Source organism: Conger conger, chromosome 1 (genome assembly GCF_963514075.1).
Source record: "Conger conger chromosome 1, fConCon1.1, whole genome shotgun sequence".
NCBI classification, from domain to species: domain Eukaryota; kingdom Metazoa; phylum Chordata; class Actinopteri; order Anguilliformes; family Congridae; genus Conger; species Conger conger.
In genome coordinates, this window is record NC_083760.1 from 79,497,119 (window position 1) to 79,517,714 (window position 20,596).

At 46.1% G+C, this 20,596-nt stretch overlaps 2 protein-coding genes across 4 annotated transcripts in view; one reads left to right on the top strand and one right to left on the bottom strand.

Moving 5' to 3' along the window:
* Positions 1–10,685, top strand: part of atp1a3b (ATPase Na+/K+ transporting subunit alpha 3b) — a 34,062-nt gene extending 23,377 nt beyond the window's left edge. The window contains exons 11-21 of one of the 2 annotated variants that reach the window (XM_061236946.1): positions 2,277–2,469; positions 3,406–3,718; positions 4,133–4,283; positions 4,729–4,897; positions 5,195–5,349; positions 5,894–6,017; positions 6,252–6,397; positions 6,901–7,031; positions 7,361–7,462; positions 8,025–8,116; positions 9,348–10,685. In XM_061236946.1, the coding sequence (XP_061092930.1) occupies positions 2,277–2,469; positions 3,406–3,718; positions 4,133–4,283; positions 4,729–4,897; positions 5,195–5,349; positions 5,894–6,017; positions 6,252–6,397; positions 6,901–7,031; positions 7,361–7,462; positions 8,025–8,116; positions 9,348–9,376 (1,605 nt within the window). In that variant the 3' untranslated portion in view covers positions 9,377–10,685. The other variant, XM_061236954.1, reaches the window with a different exon arrangement.
* A 2,759-nt stretch (positions 10,686–13,444) lies between these two features.
* Positions 13,445–20,072, bottom strand: rabac1 (Rab acceptor 1 (prenylated)). 2 transcript variants are annotated; one of them, XM_061247505.1, is made up of 6 exons: positions 20,005–20,072; positions 19,363–19,452; positions 18,919–19,128; positions 17,979–18,076; positions 16,282–16,383; positions 13,445–14,671 (listed from the first exon to the last, which is right to left on the bottom strand). In XM_061247505.1, the coding sequence occupies exons 2-6, from the start codon at positions 19,428–19,430 to the stop codon at positions 14,583–14,585; spliced, it is 567 nt and encodes a 188-aa protein (XP_061103489.1). In that variant the 5' UTR covers positions 19,431–19,452; positions 20,005–20,072; the 3' UTR covers positions 13,445–14,582. The 2 variants fall into 2 exon arrangements, with proteins under 2 accessions (XP_061103489.1, XP_061103479.1); XM_061247495.1 differs by having other exon boundaries at positions 19,351–19,452; positions 20,005–20,068.
* Positions 20,073–20,596: the final 524 nt, after the last annotated feature.

Genomic DNA, 20,596 nt, shown 5'->3' on the forward strand with positions numbered 1-20,596 from the left:
CAGCCTTGTTACCATCTATACAAAAGTGATCATACTTGCATTGAAATGTGCATGTATATAGGATAAATATAGATGTAGTTGTCACTGAAGAGATTTTTCCACTATTACTGCTGTATATGTACTGTTGAAACACCTGGCTGTCATTTCAGTGAACAACCTACCCAGGTGTTTGTTGTCTGTGCCCCGTTACCACATATACAAAAGGGGCCACCTTTGGATTGGCATTTGCATTCTTTAGCCTTGGTGGGGAAAATGGATGCAGCCAGAGGTAGAGGAAGAAGACATCGTGGAAGAGCAGTTGTGTCTGATGAAATCAGAGCCACAGTCATTGATCATGTGGTCAACCAAACTTGCCTAGATCCACAGTCTCTTCAATAGTGAGGATTTTCAGGCAAACCAACAAGTACTATACAGTATTTGCAGCATTCTGACTGAAGGAGTTCAATTGATGTGTATATTACAGCATTACTGTGATTTGAGAAGTCTCCAGAAAAAGCAGATGTATCAGTGCACATTTGTCTTTGACTCACTACAGGACCCAGCGGTTACCTCACACAGTCACACACAAAGGGAAGAATGTTTACACCTCAACAGGAGGATACAATAGTTGGGATGGTCATTGTCAACAACAGCATCAGGCTAAAAGAAATACGCAACAACATAATCGCAGACAAGAACATATTTCCAAACATTGACAGTGTAAGCACTACAACCATTTCAAGAGTGTTACAGAAACATCAGATCAGGATGAAACAGTTGTACACTGTCCCCTTTGACAGGAACTCTGAGGGTGTCAAGAAACTCAGGTACCAATATGAAGTTTATGAAGGTATATGTGAAGGTTTAGGACCACCACCCACATGAACAGATGTCACTTCTAGATGCAATGGCTGCTGGGTGTATGGACATAACAGTGGAACACATCCAGGGCTGGAAAAGGCACGCATAGAGATGTTTTCCTCGGTGTATAGCAAGAGATAACATTCGGAGTGATGTTGATGAAAATCTATGGCCAAATGCAGAGGACAGGATGGATGGGCCAGGCCAACAGTAGACTTCTGATACTGATAGGCAGACAATATATGTGCAAATTACTGTATATAGTGGAAAATATTGCTTTTTGGTATGTATTTGTTCTTGATTGTAATGTATTTTGAGAAACTGATTGTATTGTCTTTTTCTTTTCTGAATTACAGTATATTGCATTGTGAGAACAAACGTCAAAATACTGTAAACCCTCTGAAGAATACTGTTGCTTTTGTGATTTGTTTCTTTATCATATATTGTTTTACATTACACAGTAAAAATAGTTATTCTGGGTTTCCAATATAGTAAAACATTCATTCATTTACAGTTTACTGTAAATTTACTGTCTATTGTGAGAGGCAAACCAACAGATCAAAAGTTTCTTTAGCTACTTGGTTTGAAATATTTGCGGATGCAAAAATAGAGGAAAGGGAAACACATAATATATGTATTTAGCAATGCTCCAAGTTGTTTGTGTTTTGTAGTTCATTGAACATTGAGTGATAAAGTAGTCTTATGGGAGAAAGCATGTGCTATAGTTATGGCAGCAAGAGTAACTTTTGGGTGAAATATTAAGTGTTTTGGTGGTTGAAGTTCATTTTGCACCAAATGTTAACTGATTTGCTCAGGTGTGTGTTTCAAAAGCACACTGTGTGAAGAGTTTTGAAAAAGTGGACATGGTATTGAGACAAGTGTGAAAACGATTGTAAAAAACTGTAATATAAGAAGGCAGTATGTTTAGGAGACAGTCCATATTTTTGAGGACGCGGCAGTTAGGAGGCTATTTCGGACACCGTTTAGAGACCACTGCGCGTCGTGAGGGTAAAATGTCCAGTGTTAAATTAGCTCTGCTAGAAGGTACTTTACCCTCATGCTGGAGTTGAATTAATGCTGAACATTGCACAGAGCCGTGTGTGAGAAGCCAGCTGTACTGGGTGAGCAGGATGACAGGAAATGACAGGTCCTCCTGAGGACGGGGGAGGTAAGAGATAAAGAGGGAGTGAGAGTGTGGCCGGTTTTGCTTTGTTGGGTTATATACATGTGTTCTCCAACAATGCAGCAGCTGTACTGGCGCTATCCTGGTGTGGTGTAGTCTTTTCCCGAGCGTTTCTCCCTACACCGTGCTCAGGCCTGACCCCAGTACACAGATCACCGTGACAGGCTAACGGTCAAACACTCAGACTGACGGTCTGACACGGCGAGTAACGAGGCTGCCCGAACCTGACGACCGCCTCGTGTGACCCCCGCAGCTGTCCGTACACGAAACGGAGGACCCCAACGACAACCGCTACCTCCTGGTGATGAAGGGAGCCCCCGAGCGCATCCTGGACCGCTGTTCCACCATCATGATCCAGGGCAAGGAGCAGCCCATGGACGAGGAGCTGAAAGAGGCCTTCCAGAACGCGTACCTGGAGCTGGGCGGCCTGGGGGAGAGGGTGCTGGGTGAGAGACATACGCTCTGGGTGGCCTGGGGGAGAGGGTGCTGGGTGAGAGGGACACACATACGCTCACCGAGCACTTTATCACACCTACTTATTCATGAGATTATCTAATCAGCCGATTGTGTGGCAGCAGTGCAATGCATACAGTCATGTTGATACGGGTCAGGAGCTTCAGTTAATGTCCACATCAACCATCACAATGGGGACTGTGATCTAAGTGTCTTTGGCCATGGAATGATTGTTGGTGGCAGACAGGGTGGTTTGAGTATCTCAGAAACTGGGCGTGGGATTTTCACGCACACTAGTCTCTAGAGTTTTCAAAGAATGGTGCAAAAAAACAAAAAAAAATCCAGTGAGCAGCAGTTCTGCAGACAGAAATGAAATGCCTTGTTAATGAGAGATGAAAATGGCCAGACTGATCAAAGCTGACAGGAAGGTAACAGTAACGCAAATAACCACACATTACAACAGTGGTATGCAGAGGAGCATCTCTGAACACACAACGCATCATAACTCTAAGTGGATAGGCTACAGCAGTAGAAAAATATGTCTAATAAATACAAGGCAAATGAAAAGGCAAATCAGTAATATCAACATGATTAAGTACATAGTAGATACTTCTACAAAAACAATGTGCACTGACTTATAAGAATATTGTAGCTCAGTCATAATACAGCATCAGTATCAACTACATACTTTATAGGTAAGTTGTAATATAGCTTACAAACAGGAGTGTCCAGTCTTATCCAAAAAGGACTGGGGTGCGCACAGGTTTTTGTTCCAGCACAAAAAGGTCTTGACCGCAATTCGTCAATTCGTCGAATCCGGAGTTGTAGTGCCGCACGAAGGCAAAAACCTGCACCCACGCCGGCCCCTGGACACCCCTGTCACGCAGTCCCCCGGGCCTAACGCGGGCGTGGCCTCCTTCCCCGGCCAGGTTTCTGTCACGTCCTGATGCCGGAGGACCAGTACCCCAAGGGCTTCGCCTTCGACTGCGACGACGTCAACTTCCAGACGGACAACCTGTGCTTCGTGGGCCTGATGTCCATGATCGACCCGCCCCGCGCCGCCGTGCCCGACGCCGTGGGCAAGTGCCGCTCCGCCGGGATCAAGGTCATCATGGTGACCGGGGACCACCCGATCACGGCCAAGGCCATCGCCAAGGGCGTCGGCATCATCTCCGAGGGCAACGAGACGGTGGAAGACATCGCCGCTAGGCTCAATATCCCCGTCAGCCAGGTCAACCCCAGGTAATGAACGCACGCACGCACACACACACACACACACACATACACACACCACACACACACATACACAGACACACACCACATACACACACACAAACGCACGCACACACGCATATACAAGCACACACACACACACGCATGCACGCACATACACACACACGCACACACACACACAAACACACATACACAACACACACACACATGTCCATGTGTAAAACTCTCAAAAAGTATTTAAGTTCAGGTGTGTGAGTGAAGGATTGCAGACTCCTGCCCAGTGTACTAGAGCACTGCTAGCATCACACAGGCCCGAGTCCTGCTGAGAGAAATGCACTCCTGCTGGTACTGTGGCTCCCTTTACATGAATAACAGAATCACTGAAACAGAGTGACCGGAGGTGTGTGTGTGTGTCTGTAACAGGGATGCCAAGGCCTGTGTAATCCATGGCACGGACCTGAAGGACCTGTCCCAGGACCAGATAGACGAGATCCTGAGGAACCACACCGAAATCGTCTTCGCCCGGACCTCCCCTCAGCAGAAGCTCATCATAGTGGAGGGATGCCAGAGACAGGTACCCCTCTGCCCTAATCCCTGCCCCACCCCTCTGTCCCAGGGCCCTGCCACAGGCCACAGCACGAGCACACACACAGCAGCCAAGCACAGCACTTCCCAGCCAGTGTGGTGTGTCGTCAGGTGGGGCTTTTAAAAAACGTCAAATGAACTTAAAAAACTTAAATGAACAAATCTCCTTCACAGAAGCCAAAATAAATGTCACTAAAAAGCATATTGCCTAACTGAAAACATTTAGGCCTACTGTTGACGTGTCAAATCAGCGTCAGGATGCCGCTCACTTCTGTGAGCGGTGTGCCGTGACATTCTGTGAATTTGGAAAGCCCTACCAAGTATTACATGGACGGGGGTGTGAACAATATGATTCTTCACCCTGCTCAGGGGGTGGGAGCGTCCGTGGCCCCCCGTGAGTGTACGTCAGTGTTAACCCCGCGTTTCTGTCCCAGGGCGCCATTGTGGCTGTGACAGGGGACGGCGTCAACGACTCTCCCGCTCTCAAGAAGGCCGACATCGGCGTCGCCATGGGGATCTCCGGCTCCGACGTCTCCAAACAGGCAGCCGACATGATCCTGCTGGACGACAACTTCGCCTCCATCGTCACCGGCGTGGAAGAGGGTGAGAGAGAGAGAGAGAGAGGGAGAGAGGGAGAGGGAAGGAGAGAGGGAGAGAGAGAGAGGGAGAGAGAGAGGGAAGGAGAGAGAACTGTAAAAGAAGATGAAGAGAAGAGAGGCTGAATGTGATGGCCAGTCAGAAACAGGACAGTTTGGGAGAGAAAGAAGAAAGGGGAGGGATGGAGAAGGAATGGGTGGGGGAGACAGAGTGTGAAGAGGAGAGGGTGATGAGAGGAAGGAGAGGAGAGGGTGATGAGAGGGAGGAGAGGAGGCTGAAGTTGCCTGGGCTCTGTCCCTGCAGGTCGTTTGATCTTTGACAACCTGAAGAAGTCCATCGCCTACACCCTGACCAGCAACATCCCAGAGATCACACCCTTTCTCCTGTTCATCATCATCAACATCCCCCTGCCCCTGGGCACCATCACCATCCTGTGTATCGACCTGGGCACTGACATGGTGAGAGCTGGACACACACACACACACACACACACACACACACACAGAAACACACACACACACACACACACAGATACACACATACACTCACACACACACACACACACACAGACACACACATACACACACACACACAAACACACACATACACACACACACACACACAGAGACACACACATACACACACACACACACACAAACACACATACACACACACACACACACACAGAGACACACACATACACACACACAGACACACACACCCACAGAAACACACACACACACACACACACACACACACATACACACACACACACACACAGACACATACATGCACGTACACACACACATACACAGACACACAGACACATGCATGTGTACACACATGCAAATGGATGCACGTACGCATGCATACACACACAAACACACACAGCACAGAAACACGTTTCCCTTGTTGCCTATGTTACCTTATTAGCAATGCATCTTGGTTTCCCCCCATAATCTTTGTGCATTTGCAAGTGAAGCCACTCCCCCCTCCCCACAGGTGCCAGCCATCTCCCTGGCCTATGAGGCGGCTGAGAGTGACATCATGAAGAGGCAGCCCAGGAACCCCCGTGTGGACAAACTGGTGAACGAGAGGCTGATCAGCATTGCCTACGGACAGATAGGTGGGTCCTGCCCTACCTCCCAAGGCCTCATGCCCCTGATTCTGTCCTCACCCCTGACCCCTGACAAAGGTGGTGAGGTCGCTATTTTTCCTCATTGTTGTAGTGCAGTACCATGTACAGAAATTCACAGGCTGATCTCAGGGAGCTCATTGAGCTCAAGTGATAGTTTAATGTGTTTTTTTGACAAGGTGTTGACTATGACACCTCTCTCTCTCTCTCTCCCTCCCTCTGCAGGCATGATCCAGGCCCTGGGCGGGTTCTTCAGCTATTTTGTGATCCTGGCAGAAAATGGCTTCCTTCCCACGTTTCTTGTAGGAATCCGGCTCAACTGGGACGACCGAGCTGTGAACGACCTGGAGGACAGCTATGGCCAGCAGTGGGTCAGTACCTTAGTACCTCTCTCTTTCTCTCTCTCTCTCTCTCTCTCTCCCTTGAAGAAGTCAACTCAAACCCCCTCTCTCTTCGTCCCTCCCTCTCCCTCTCCCTCTCTCTCTTGCGCTCTCTTTCACTCGGTTCATTTAAATGTAAATTAAAATGAGTAAACGACCTGGAGGACAGCTATGGCCAGCAGTGGGTCAGTACCTTAGTACCTCTCTCTTTCTCTTTCTCTTTCTCTCTCTCTCTCTCTCCCTTGAAGAAGTCAACTCAAACCCCCTCCTCTTCGTCCCTCCCTCTCCCTCTCTCTCTTGCGCTCTCTTTCACTCGGTTCATTCAAATGTAAATTAAACTGACGGATGTTAGCGGTGGCATTGCCGAGGCACGTGAATGATGATGTCAGCGTAATCGATACGATTATAAGCATGCTCATTGTAGGGGAGGAAATTCATGATTGAGACCTATTTTAGAGAGACGTGGTGCGTTATCGACCCTGTTTCACCCTCAGACGTACGAGCAGAGGAAGATTGTGGAGTTCACGTGCCACACGGCCTTCTTCGTCAGTATCGTGGTGGTGCAGTGGGCCGACGTCATCGTCTGCAAGACCAGGCGCAACTCCGTCTTCCAGCAGGGCATGAAGTGAGTCTGTCCATCCGTGTCTGTGGCCTGCCGTCTGTCTCTCAGCCTGCCCCTCTGACTGTTTCTGTCAGTTAATGTCTCTCAGCTTGATTCTTTCTATGAGTCCCTCTGCCTGTGTGCTTCTCTGCCTCTGTGTGTGTATGGAGCTGTCTGTGGCTCTGTGTGTGTATGCGTGTATGGAGCTGTCTGTGCCTCCGTGTGTGTATGCGTGTATGGAGCTGTCTGTGGCTCTCTGCGAGCCTCTGTGTGTATGTGTGTATGGAGCTTCCCGTGGCTCTGCGTGTGTACCGCCAAACGCAGGTCTCAGTCTGCCTTTACGCTCCCCGCAGGAACAAGATCCTCATCTTCGGGCTGTTTGAGGAGACGGCTCTGGCTGCCTTCCTGTCCTACTGCCCTGGCATGGACGTGGCCCTCAGAATGTACCCCCTAAAGTGAGTAAGGCCCTGCTGAACCTCACACACGCCTGCAACGGCCAACACAGACCGCCGTTTCTTTTCATAAACTCACACACGCTGCCATTGGCTGTAATGCAAATGTAGACCAATCATTTTCATGCTCATGCTCAGGCCTGGCCTTTCTTTGTAAAACAAATATTGAATTCATTGTTATGCACACGTTCATTTCTCAATAATAATAATAAGGCACTCAATAATGGGCTCCCTAAAGCTGTATACCTTCACAATAATAGGGTGTAAATGGTTACAGCAGTGATGTGGTAAAGTTTACTTCAGTGGGATTGTGGTGCCTGGCAGCTGTGTGTAAACCTGGCGGTCCTCACTTTGGTGTGTAAAATCCAGCAGTCGTCACTTTGGTGTGTAAACCCGGCGGTCCTCACTTTGGTGTGTAAACCTGGCGGTCCTCACTTTGGTGTGTAAACCTGGCGGTCCTCACTTTGGTGTGTAAACCTGGCGGTCCTCACTTTGGTGTGTAAACCTGGCGGTACTCGCTTTAATGTGTAAACCCGGTGGTCCTCACTTTGTGTCTCTCTTTCAGGCCCAGCTGGTGGTTCTGCGCCTTCCCCTACAGCTTCCTCATCTTTGTGTACGATGAGATACGAAAAATGCTCCTGCGCAGGAACCCTGGAGGTATAAACACCACACACACACACACACACACACACACACACACACACATACACACACACTCACACACACACCCATACACGGACACACAGACAAACACACATACACGCACATATACACATACAAATGCGTACACACATATACACAACATACACATGCATGCAGATGCACATACACACATGCATATACAAATGCTTGCATACAAATATACACATGTACACACATGCTCATATACTGTACACACACACACACAAACACATGCACACGAGGGCACACATGCACACATGCTTTCATACACACATACAGTACTGTGCAAAAGCCTTAGGCACATGTAAAAAAAAGTCATAAAGCAAGACGCATTAAAAACTTTTATTAACAGTTACCAAAAGTGTAACATAGAGTGAACATTTAAAAACAAAATCAAATCAATATCTGTTGTGACCACCCTTTGTTTTAAAAACTGCATCAATTCTCTTTGGTACACTGCAGCTGGTAGGTTATACCAAAAATGTTGGAGAACTTCTGCAGTCTTGCTTGCTTCTGGCTAACCAGATAATCACATCCATCTATTTTATCTAAAAAGTCGTCTATTACTTAATATCTTATTTTATTTAAGATTTGCTCTTTTCTACTGACGCAGTAATGTAGAATTTATTATATAAAATAAATATAGAGTGCCTAAGAATGTACTGTACCTCTGCCATGGATTATAGAGGATATAGGTAAATACAGCAAAATTTCATGTACCAAAATACAAAATGTTTCTTATTTTAAATGCAGAAGTACACTATACAAAATAATCAGGGCATCCAGCACTAATACTCTGTTTTGCCAACCTTAAGAGATGAAGTAGTAGTAATGGATGCAAGACTTCCTAAGAAAGGCAGGATGCTGGAAGTGGCATATATAGGCCAGTAGGTGGCAGTCCTGTCCCTTGACCAAGTTTAAACATAAATGTTCCAGTATAAAGACACAATGGTCATTGAGGAACCATTGACAGTTGCTGGTAGGCTTTCTGGTTTCCTGGTTTTCTCAGCCTGTGAATATAATCCCTCAAGAATTGAACTGGATACACACATTTTCCCCATCTACCTGCAGCACTGATTCATACGGAGCTTTCAGAACACAAAATGGCTGCTACACATCACCTTGGTTACAACACAGATTAATGCAAATCACCATACCCCCAGATGAGCCTTGTCATAACGCTGTCTCTCTTTCTCTCTCCCTGCAGGCTGGGTGGAAAAGGAAACATACTATTGATTGGTGAAATACTTGTATACTCACCCTCCTTCATCCTTCATTTCTTCTGCTTCACATCACCGCTCTCAATACGCACCACCAAACGCCCCCCCATAGAAAACCAATAGGACAAAAAACACAAAATGACAGCCACTCCCCTCAATCACTCACACACTCAGGATCAGAGAGTTACCAGGGAGGACAAAAAAAAAAGGAAAGGAAAGGAAGCAATAACCGTCTTCTCTCTCCCCCCGTTGCGTTATAACCAGAGTCTACAGCAACCCTTTCCGCCCTCTGAACATGTTTCCTGCCTGTTATGACACTGTACGTGCGCACAGGAGCGCTGCGCGCACAAATCAATACACCTCCGCACACAGCTGCTCGTTGTTTATGTAAAGGTGAATGGCCATTGACTAATGGGACTGTTCTCAGTTCTGCGAATAGGACATTTCCCCCATGGCAACCTCACATTTTGTCCTCGAGCGTGTTCCCCTGCTCCGCCCATGAGCACAGACATACACTAAAAACAAGAGCCTTATCGCTGGCCTCAGTCAACGTCTAATATTCACCTACTTCTGCTAAAAAAGGGAAATAGAGTACATTCTCTCTCTCTCTTTCTCTCTGTGCTCCTTTTTATCCCTCCAGTTCAGCCACAGTGATGTTTTTTTAAGGATTTTATTTATATTTTTCGCTGAACGCTGGGAAGGGGTGTGGGATAGCTGGTTCCTTCTCCCGGGCAAGGCCAAACACACCCCCTCCCTCTCTCCCTGCACCCCAGTTTTGTCTCTCGTGTGCACGGTGTGAACCATTGTCCTTGGTATCCACTCCACCCCCAAAAACAAGATCCATATTTCTGTGTGTTCTAGGAAACAAATATTTCTCCTCCAGTTTAATAGAAATGTCAAAATAACGGACAAAAACAACTTGCAAAAGAATCAAACAAATGAAAACAACTACCTAGAAAAGAATCATCTCTTTTTTTCCTGTTTGGTTTTAAGTTTCATTTTTTTGGTTGGGTTTTCAGAAATGCCACCGCAAAAGAAAGCAGGGTGATGGCGCGAACGTAAAGAAATAAAAACAACATTACTGTTACTACAGCCGCCGCCGCTGCTGCTGCTGATGTTGCCGACAATGATCGTGTCACGTACAGCCCATAACAGACCTGTTCTGCCCGAGTGTCTCTACCGGAGATCAGATCAGCAGCTGCTCTGGCCTGTATCTGCCTCAGAACATTCTGGAAGGGGAACTGGAAAATGACAACCGTAGAAAACATGTCAGAGGGAATGGAAACCAACACTAATAAAACATCTAGAACATTTAATACAACCTACTACTGTCTGTATTGCTTTTTATATGACTGTGCCTCTATTTCTTCATCTCAAATTATCACACCTGGATTCAATTAAAAATGTGTCCTGAAGATATTTTGTCCACATGTTTAAATGATGGAAATTGGTCTAAATGCTGATATTGTGATGTACAAAAATTAACATCTGGCAAAATAACTTGCCAGGGAAACGCATATTACGCTCATAATACACATATTTGAAATAATTTAATAAACATACGTAAAATAAAATACCAGATGTGTATTTTATATAGTATTTTAGTCATTTAGATGTAGCATTGTACTGTAGACTAGGCTTTAGTGAAAATGCACTTCAAAAAATATAGGCCCTATGAAGCCACGCAGAAAGCTTTTACATCACCTCGCAAGCATTAAATATAAGGTTTGGATGCGATGCAGCTTAGTAGCTTATGAAATGTGTCAAAAGACATTTTGCCCTGCTATCCCAAATTACCAAGCGAACAGTGTACAAACGGTAGTATTATGTAGCACTGCACATAATGCCTATCCACAATAACACACAGTCACAATAAATACATACTACCTACAGTACACTAATTAGTGACGCGCATGAATGGATGAACGAGATTCCCACTTTCCCTACCTACTATCTTGCGAAACCACAGCCAAGGGAACGGGCTTGGCGGAATCAACGGGGAAAGAAGACCCTGTTGAGCTTGACTCTAGTCTGGCACTGTGAAGAGACATGAGAGTTGTAGAATAAGTGGAAAATAAAAAGGTAAAGATATCCTAGATTCATATTTCCTCATGGGGAAGCTCAGTACATTATATCACGCAGTAGCCTACTGCCATACGTTGCTTTGTTGTTGAATGTTGGCAGCATTCAAATATTTTTTACATTTAAATTTAAAAAGGTATACTGCTTTCACACAAGCTTTTTCACACTAGCATTTTTATTGCAGTACATTTAGAGCCACTGTTATTTGTGGGAAAAGTTCAGTTTTAACAGATGTAGTCACAGAAACAGGCTGGCAAGCAACAAAGGCTTTACAGCCAAAGCTGGACGTTTAGTGACAAATTTGGAATTTATAGCACAAATTAACGTTAGTGTAGGCTATTGCTGTATAAACATAAAAACCCACGAAGCAGTTTTGCGCTCATTCCTCAATGTAGCTTACATGTTCCGAACAATGTGCTCCTCCATCTGTGTGCTCTACGAATCTAATGCAGGAGCCTGAAGTATCCTGTTTTAAACCCAGTCCTTCCCAAAATGGCTAAGGGGCTGGTTACGACTGGACACAGAAATGTGGCAGTGATCCAAAGTCAAACAAATGTAGGCCTAACACTTTTAGTAATATCCATTTTAATCGAACTGCATTAACGCATGCATGCACACCCACTTAGATCGCATCCAAGTGTTGCTATTATATGATTTCTGGCTGTGACTGAAAACAGTTTAATTTCACGGTTAGCGGCCAGGGGGACTCCCAGGTGATATGTACAAGCTTTAGTCCCTGGGACAGCGACGTCCCCCGCGGTCCGGAATGAAATCTTGACAGCCCCAGCGGCGACTGTGCCCGGGACTCCCGTGGGGAGAATTAGCAAAATTGGCAAAAGCTTTGCCCAGGGAGGCAAGGCCAGGGAGACTTCCCTGGTCGACCGGGCACCCGCTACGCTTGAAGTGTAGCCCTCCGACATCGTCCAATGGCAGCGCAGCTCAGCGGGTGGACCGCAGAACGCAGAAGGGTGGCTGGCAGCACACATCTCCGATCTGCCCTTTTTCGTTTGATGGATGACTTTGTGGCGAGGAGATGCCTGCAATCACGTCCGGCCATTCCAGATTGGGGGAAATCTCAAAAGTGTCCAATACACACTGGTTTTAGAGAATTCCAGGAAGCGGTCAAGTCCAGGAGATGACGACGGCATATCGTCTTTGTCTCATATACCTGTCACTGGTTTAAACCAGGCCTGTGGTTTAAACTGAAGGACATAAATACACATGCACATAACAGCACACTCTACTGTTTTACATAATTATCCCATGTCGTTATGCTACTCAATTGGCAACATTTAGCTAAAATGGATAAATTGACGATATGTGTTCAAATTGACTTTTCAGAGCTCATCACGGAAATCCTTTAAATGATGACCTATACTATGCAATGACTTTAGCTACATACCCCTAAATAAAAATGTTGAATTTCTTGTCTTACAGAAAAAAAAGAGGAAAGAAGCTTTGGTCAGACACACAACCGTGCGCTACTTAAATATGTGCAATCACACACACACTCCCTGTAGCGCCCATATCTCCTCGCAGCGCACTGCAATGCACCTCTCCCTCCCCAACTGCTACCCCGTATAATGGAATATCGATCGCTTGGCTTTGCCGCAGTGTGTGTGTGTGTGTGTGTGTGTATGTGTGTGCATGCACGGACATGTTTGAGGGGTGGGGGGCCAGTGGGGGTGGGAATTCTCCAAGGTCATTTCCTAGGCAACAGAAGGATGGGACAAACTCACAGGGTTGTCATGGTGCCAGGGTCACAGGGTCAGGCAAGGTGGGGGGGGGAGGGGGGAGGGTCAGTGATGTGTCAGAATCAGTGAGGGAGGGGTAAGAAGGGAGGACAAAGAAATGACAGAATGGGCAAGTTAAAGGGATAAAACTATGGCGTGCAGGTTTCCAAGGAAACACTCCATGCCATACGGTCTTACTCATAAACAGCGCGCACCTTCAAAAGCGTGCGCCCACACACACACACACACACTTCTGACAAAGACACTGCTACAGGAAGAATAATTTATTGCACTTCCCAACAGTCAATATAAATACAAAGACTGAATAGAAACAGAACTGTCCAAGCAGGTAGACGGTTTGAAGAGAAAGGCAGCTTTAAATGACAGAACATCATGCTAAGTACAGTAAGCCGGGTACAGTACAGTACAATCTGTGACGGAAAGTCCAGAGAATAGTCAAGATATGAAAGGTTTGCTCAATGCAGACTACACCTGGCGGAGATTACAGGTAAACCTATTTTGATTCAACCTGGTGATCACACGGATATCAAGTCATTTGGCATAAAGACTACCTGGAATACTTTTGATCAATTTAATACAAATATCATAAAGAATTGATAAATTATTTCTACCAAATTTTGCACAAGATTAACTAAATCCTTAAAAATGCCTATATGGATTCATAAAGCACTACACATTCGCAAGAAAAGAAGGCAATTTGTTTACCGTCTTCACCATTGCCTTTACAAATGCAACTCAGTAGAGGGCGTTGTTCACACACGTTGCAATAGCATTTTTTTTACTTTAGCCAAAAACCCATTTTATACATGCCTAGTGAAGACAAACAAGCTGACATTTCTGGCGCACATTTCAGCTATAGCACACTTGAATATTATCATCGGAACATGAATATTATCTTAGTTACATAATGTGGTATAACCTTTATTATACATCGGTATTAAAGGTCGAGAACAGGTGGCAGGCCTTCCTAAATTTAACCGATTAATGCCCATTGTTTTTGAAGCATATAATTAATTGATTCACAAATACTGAATTTGTATTAATGTGATTGAAAGTATCTCAGGTTCCCTTTTCAACAGGAACTTAAAAAGCCTAGACGAAGATGAAAGTGCAAGATGGGTAAATATACTGAATATGTGGGTATATATGAATGTGCAAGCTGGGTAATGCATGTAAACTTGTTATCTTCTCCGCATATCAGGGCCTGATACAGAGGGCATTAATCAGTGGGTCAGTCAGTCTGTCTTTGTGCCTGGTTCTGTATGCGTCTGTATGCACAAGTGTCATGCAGTCAGTCAGTTAACCAGTCGGTAAGTCAGTGTAACATGTATGTCGTAATGGCAAGGCAGGTGAACGCTGGAACTGAAGAGGCTCTTGATCCGGAGGTTAAACGGGCTCCATGATGATCTCTTCCATGTCTCCATTCTCCACCTCGTGCAACGCAGCGTGGGAGCCGATCACAGCCAGCGTGGCCCCTGTACGACAGGACAGGAAGAGGGTCCCAGGAGCACATCACAGGACAGGAAGAGGGTCCCAGGAGCACATCACAGGACAGGAAGAGGGTCCCCAGGAGCACATCACAGGACAGGAAGAGGGTCCCAGGAGCACATCACAGGACAGGAAGAGGGTCCCAGGAGCACATCACAGGACAGGAAGAGGGTCCCAGGAGCACATCACAGGACAGGAAGAGGGTCCCAGGAGCACATCACAGGACAGGAAGAGGGTCCCAGGAGCACATCACAGGACAGGAAGAGGGTTCCAGGAGCACATCACAGGACAGGAAGAGGGTCCCAGGAGCACATCACAGGACAGGAAGAGGGTCCCAGGAGCACATCACAGGACAGAGGGGGAGGAGGGAGAGGAGGAGAACAGGAGGGAGGGAGAGGAGGAGGATTATGGGATATGTTCAGGATGACCTTCGACGCGGGGCTCGCCAGATGTGACGGTAAACCCGCGGCTTTGTGCACTCAGCAGAATGTGACAGCGCAAGGCTGCTGGGATTTATGAGAGCAAGGCGGCGTGACAAAGACCGGCACCGCGGTGCAGCGTCCGGCTGGAGACTCCCACTCACAGAGCTGCGTGACAAACACCAGCACCGTGGAGCAGCGTCCGGCTGGAGACTCCCACTCACAGAGCTGCGTGACAAACACCAGCACCGTGGAGCAGCGTCCGGCTGGAGACTCCCACTCACAGAGCTGCGTGACAAACACCAGCACCGTGGAGCAGCGTCCGGCTGGAGACTCCCACTCACAGAGCTGCGTGACAAACACCAGCACCGTGGAGCAGCGTCCGGCTGGAGACTCCCACTCACAGAGCTGCGTGACAAACACCAGCACCGTGGAGCAGCGTCCGGCTGGAGACTCCCACTCACAGAGCTGCGTGACAAACACCAGCACCGTGGAGCAGCGTCCGGCTGGAGACTCCCACTCACAGAGCTGCGTGACAAACACCAGCACCGTGGAGCAGCGTCCGGCTGGAGACTCCCACTCGCAGAGCAGCGTGACAAACACGCATCACGCCCACCATCCTCTTACATGCTACATGCTATGTTCTCTACACTTCAGACACGCTGTTCCGCTTCAGACACACCGTTACGCTCTACGCTTCATACACACCGCTACGCTCTCCGCTTCATTACATAACATTACATTACTGGCATTTGGCAAGCGCTCTTATCCAGAGCGACGTACAGTTGATTAGACTAAGCAGGATACACACTGCCCCTGGAGCAATGCAGGGTTAAGGGCCTTGCTCAAGGGCCCAACGGCTGTGTGGATGTTGGCTACACCGAGGATCAAACCACCGACCTTGCGGGTCCCAGTCATGTACCTTAAGCACTACGCTACAGGCCGCCCATACGGCTTCAGACAGACTGGTACCGCGCTCAAGGCTGGTGCGACTCCGATAACAGAGACAAATAACACAGCAGAGAGCAGAGAGACACACCACATGGCGACATGAAGCCCAAACACAGCCAGGCAGAGAGAGAGAGAGAGAGAGAGAGAGAGAGAGAGAGAGAGAGAGAGAGAGAGAGAGAGAGAGAGAGAGAGAGAGATAGGGTAGAAGAAAGACTGGCCATACTCACCCAGTACCCAGAAGACTGCAGTTCCAGCTCCAGCCAACCAGAAGACAGGAAGGGAGACGGCCCCGGCCAGACCCATCTGGTGTGGCTTGTTCAGCTCTCTCCCTGGAAGAGAGAAAAGCCAACGATCTCTCACCGCTCACCACGAGAACAGGGTGACCACTCACCTGCTTTAGCCTTTAGCAGTGTGCTAACAGGGCAGCCTACTTCCAGCTAGGTCTTGGGGTTTTGGTCTATTTAAGGGGGCTGAGCACCAAGGTGCCTCCAATATCAACCTATATCGCGTCAGTTTTGATGAACAAGTAATCGCGTTTGCCGTTACAAAGAATTTTTCTGCCTCTTCTCCCTAGGGCAGAAGTGTCAAATTACACGTTTGGTTCAGCAAGTTTTTGTGCCATCTTTTTTAGTCAGCAGTCAGTGTAGCCCTTGAAACAAGGCGTGTGAACTGTACACCAATCAGCTACTTAAATTATACACTTGCGTGCATGTAATAAATCAGAACACACAGTCAGATACCATTTTCCTTGAGTATTTTAACAACTCCATGATGGAAACATGCCATGTTCAGTAGAAACCACCAAGATACTGATACTTACACAGCACTTATAATGTATACTGCCCCCATTATCCACCTGAATCCCCTCATTCTGTCCTGGCCACCAAAAATGTTCCAGTCAACTATTAAAAGTTTTTAACAGAAATGGCCTGGCAATTCAGAAATTGCCATTTAATTGGCGAGAAGGGCTTTTTTACTCCAAATAGACTTCTTCAGTCTGCCAGTAAAGCCGTGCAGGCACATTTGGATGGAACGAAATAATGTTTGCGGGACTATTACAGTATATTGAGTTTCATCATTGTATTTCTGAAAGCGGTATAGCACTACAAGTATAAGTGGGGCACCATCATTATGTGCACATCACTTCCCCCCACCCTTATTTCTATTTTCAACCCCATCTTATCGCTAACTTTAGCCCTCAGTTTTAAACGGCCGTTATGATGCAGGAGCAGTGTGTGTGGATCCAGCTAACAGCGCAGGAGGTGCAAGGTCATTTTTGCGAGCGTCAAACTAAAGCCAGAAAGCTCCGTGCTATTGGCTGCCACTCCTGCTGCAGGCCCCAGGGACTCATGGGAGTCTTCAGGTTTGGTGGTGTCCTGCTTTCTATTTCTCCCACCGCAGTGTAATACGAAGGACAACACAGTATGACCCACATTCAAATTTGGCTGCATCCATTTGCATCTGGGAATTTTATTTTTTTTCTCCTCTAAACCTTTTTCATCTATGCCAGCACTGGAATCCCAAGTTGTCAATTCTTCAGTCTCAACTAGCTTTACTGGAATTACAAACATGCATCCATATGGCCACATTTATACAAACGTAAACGATTTCTATTTTTTATCGTTGGTCCAATCCCTTTCATATAATCAAATTTGGCAGCTGTGTACAACCTAGTCATCTTTAGCAACCCCAAAGCAAAGAATAAGGACCTCTCCCCTCTCCCAATGAACTGTGCCTATACTGTTTAGTATATGTTTATATACTATGGGCAGGTACATACAGCAAGTTAAACAAACATTAGCACTATCAACTAGATGAGTAAAAGGCATGTCTTCGCAGCTGTGCTTCAAGTGCCAGACCACTACTGTGGCTGATCGTATAAAATGCGTTTCCACCGACCGTCCGATCTGCTTTACGGACTCACCCAACACAACCAGCTTGGAGTCCTGGGACCGGAGGTGAATGATGTAGAACGCACCAACGAACACAGCCAAGGCCACCAACAGCATGGGAGAGCTGATGCTGAGGGACCAATCACACACGGGTTAGTGGAGTAAAAACATCCATGCCGCAAAACTGCGCTTCTGTGCAAAGGCTCTACCATACAAACGCACGCATGCGTGCTTATACACGAGTATGGGTGCGTGAATTTGCAGGGACGTTATTGACACAATGAAGATAAATTGTGACCCTTGTTTGACATTCCACTTTCCTTGTGTCAGCACCAATTATCAGATTTGCAAGCATCGATTAAATAATCCTGATTGGCTAAGAGGGCCATCAATCACACCAGTCGGAATAGGTTTTTCAGAGAACTATAAAGAATCTGAGAATTGGTGCTGGAGCTCTGAGACAGCTCTGTGGATTAGCAGAACCCTTTCATCACTGACAGTGAGGAGCAACATTTACACTCGTTATCTGTTCAAAGAGAGTGAGCACACTCACAACATAATTAAATACCAGTGACATCAGCTACAGCAATGCCCCGGTGACACTGCCCAAATAACATCTCCACTGAACAAGACAAAATCAAAGGACTGTTGTGGAGGGGGGGTGCGAGTGTCTGTGTCTGCCAAGAAGTTCCGGCAAGATCCGTCAACTTATCGGGTTCAAAGGATTCTGCTCGGTGTATCTGAAATGCAATATGGGCATTGTCTGATCCATCTACTGTAATTTATATGACGTAGCACTGTGTGCAGTAAGTGTAAATATGGAATAATCAATATTTAGAGAGCAGTAAATGATGCCAAAGGACATAATGGTGCGATTCTCGCGTCGTCTGAAGCCTTGTGTAAACTTCCCTCAAAGTGTCAGTTGCAGTTAGTTACGGTTACAGTGACGACCGCAGCGCGCGCTACGCTTACATGCAGTACAAGATGAGACCCAAGAAGATGAAGATGTAGTTGCTCTGGTAGTTGTCCACGTTACGCAACACTCTCTGACAGAGCTCCCCAAAAGTACGCGGCTTGGAGAATTTCCGCTGGTCGACAAACCCCACCCACGGCCTTATTGCCAGGCGACGGCGGTCAAACCACTCCTTCGCCACGCTGCCCGAGAGTCCCTTCGGCAACAGCCTAGTGGGAGGGGCAAAAACAAACAGTCAACCGACGTACAAGTCCGGTTTGTCGGGATGACTGCATAGCGTCAGCCCAAACATGAGTACATCACGTTCAATCATTCATAAGATGGTGCCAATTGTCTTGCTGTATAATGATTCTTCATGAAATGTATTAACTAAATAAACACAATAGAAGAAGAAGAAAATTATAAGAAATAATAATAAATAATGTGCATACTTTCCAACATACTTTCCAAACCCTCCTGTGGTTGGCTCCCCAGCTTCCACGTCGAAGGCATCTTCGCCCTTTCCTTCCATCTCAGCTCCAACTCTTTAGTCACTTGACAACGGCAATGTTTCCACAAGGAAGACAAGGCACAGGACACAATTCACGCAGAAAGTCACGTTAGCCGAGTATGGTAGTACTGTAGAATTAAATTACTGAAAAGACTGCATCCAGCCACCTCAACATATCTTTGCCAACTTTAAACAACCAGCTAGACCAGTGAATAATTAGTGCCGGAGAGCCAATGTCATGTGACAGGGGAAAGAAAGTACTAAGTACTACTCAAGGCATTAACACAACATAACGGTCGGAAAAGGAATTAATTAATTAATGAGTCAAGAGGCACAGCTTCAGCTGATTTCGGTAATGGTGTAACTAGTAATGTGGATAATAATGGCTGGACTATTTAAACTGTTGCTAAGATGATGTAGACTAGCTAGCCAGCTAACTCAACTTGCTAGCGAAATTACGCCAATGTTTGACTCGCTCTGTATTCCGATGTTCTTTGGGAAGGGTTATTCACAAGTGCTATGATTATCCATGAAAATAAAATCACTAATAAAGGTTTTAATACATACATAATAATTACTAACAAACGATACTCACGTCGGTGATAGAAGATGCTTGCCTCTCCCGGTGAGTTGTTGACGGATGTGATGTGGAGTAGCTGAGCTTGAGGCGGAAGTAAGACAAAATACCGTAAATTCAAGAATAGAACCCTGAGCGCCGTTTGTTTTTGAATTGAGACACTGGCCGTTTTACGCGATGGAAAAATGAAATTGGCAAATTCATAGCTAATAGGGCAAGTTAGAAATAGGTACATGGTTACATAATAATTAAAGTATTTTTTTTAATCGTTTGACATCAGCAGTAGATGACTTCTGTAACACAGCAATGGAAAAGCACAGTAATCTGCATGTGAAAGAATCATGCTTAGTCAGACATTTATAGCCTACTGTATAGTAATGGGCATTGCAAGATTTACAGTGGGTTCCAGACGTATTGGTATCCTTGATAAATGTGCACAGAAAATACTGTAATTATGCCCAAATTATGCCAAACCGTTATTACCATATTATTATTTAGCAACATGTGTAAAGGGTTTATTAATGATTCAACTGAATCAACCGAAGTCTTAAAATTTTCTTATAAAAAATACATTTTACAAAAAACAGGTTTAAAATTTATTGGCACCACT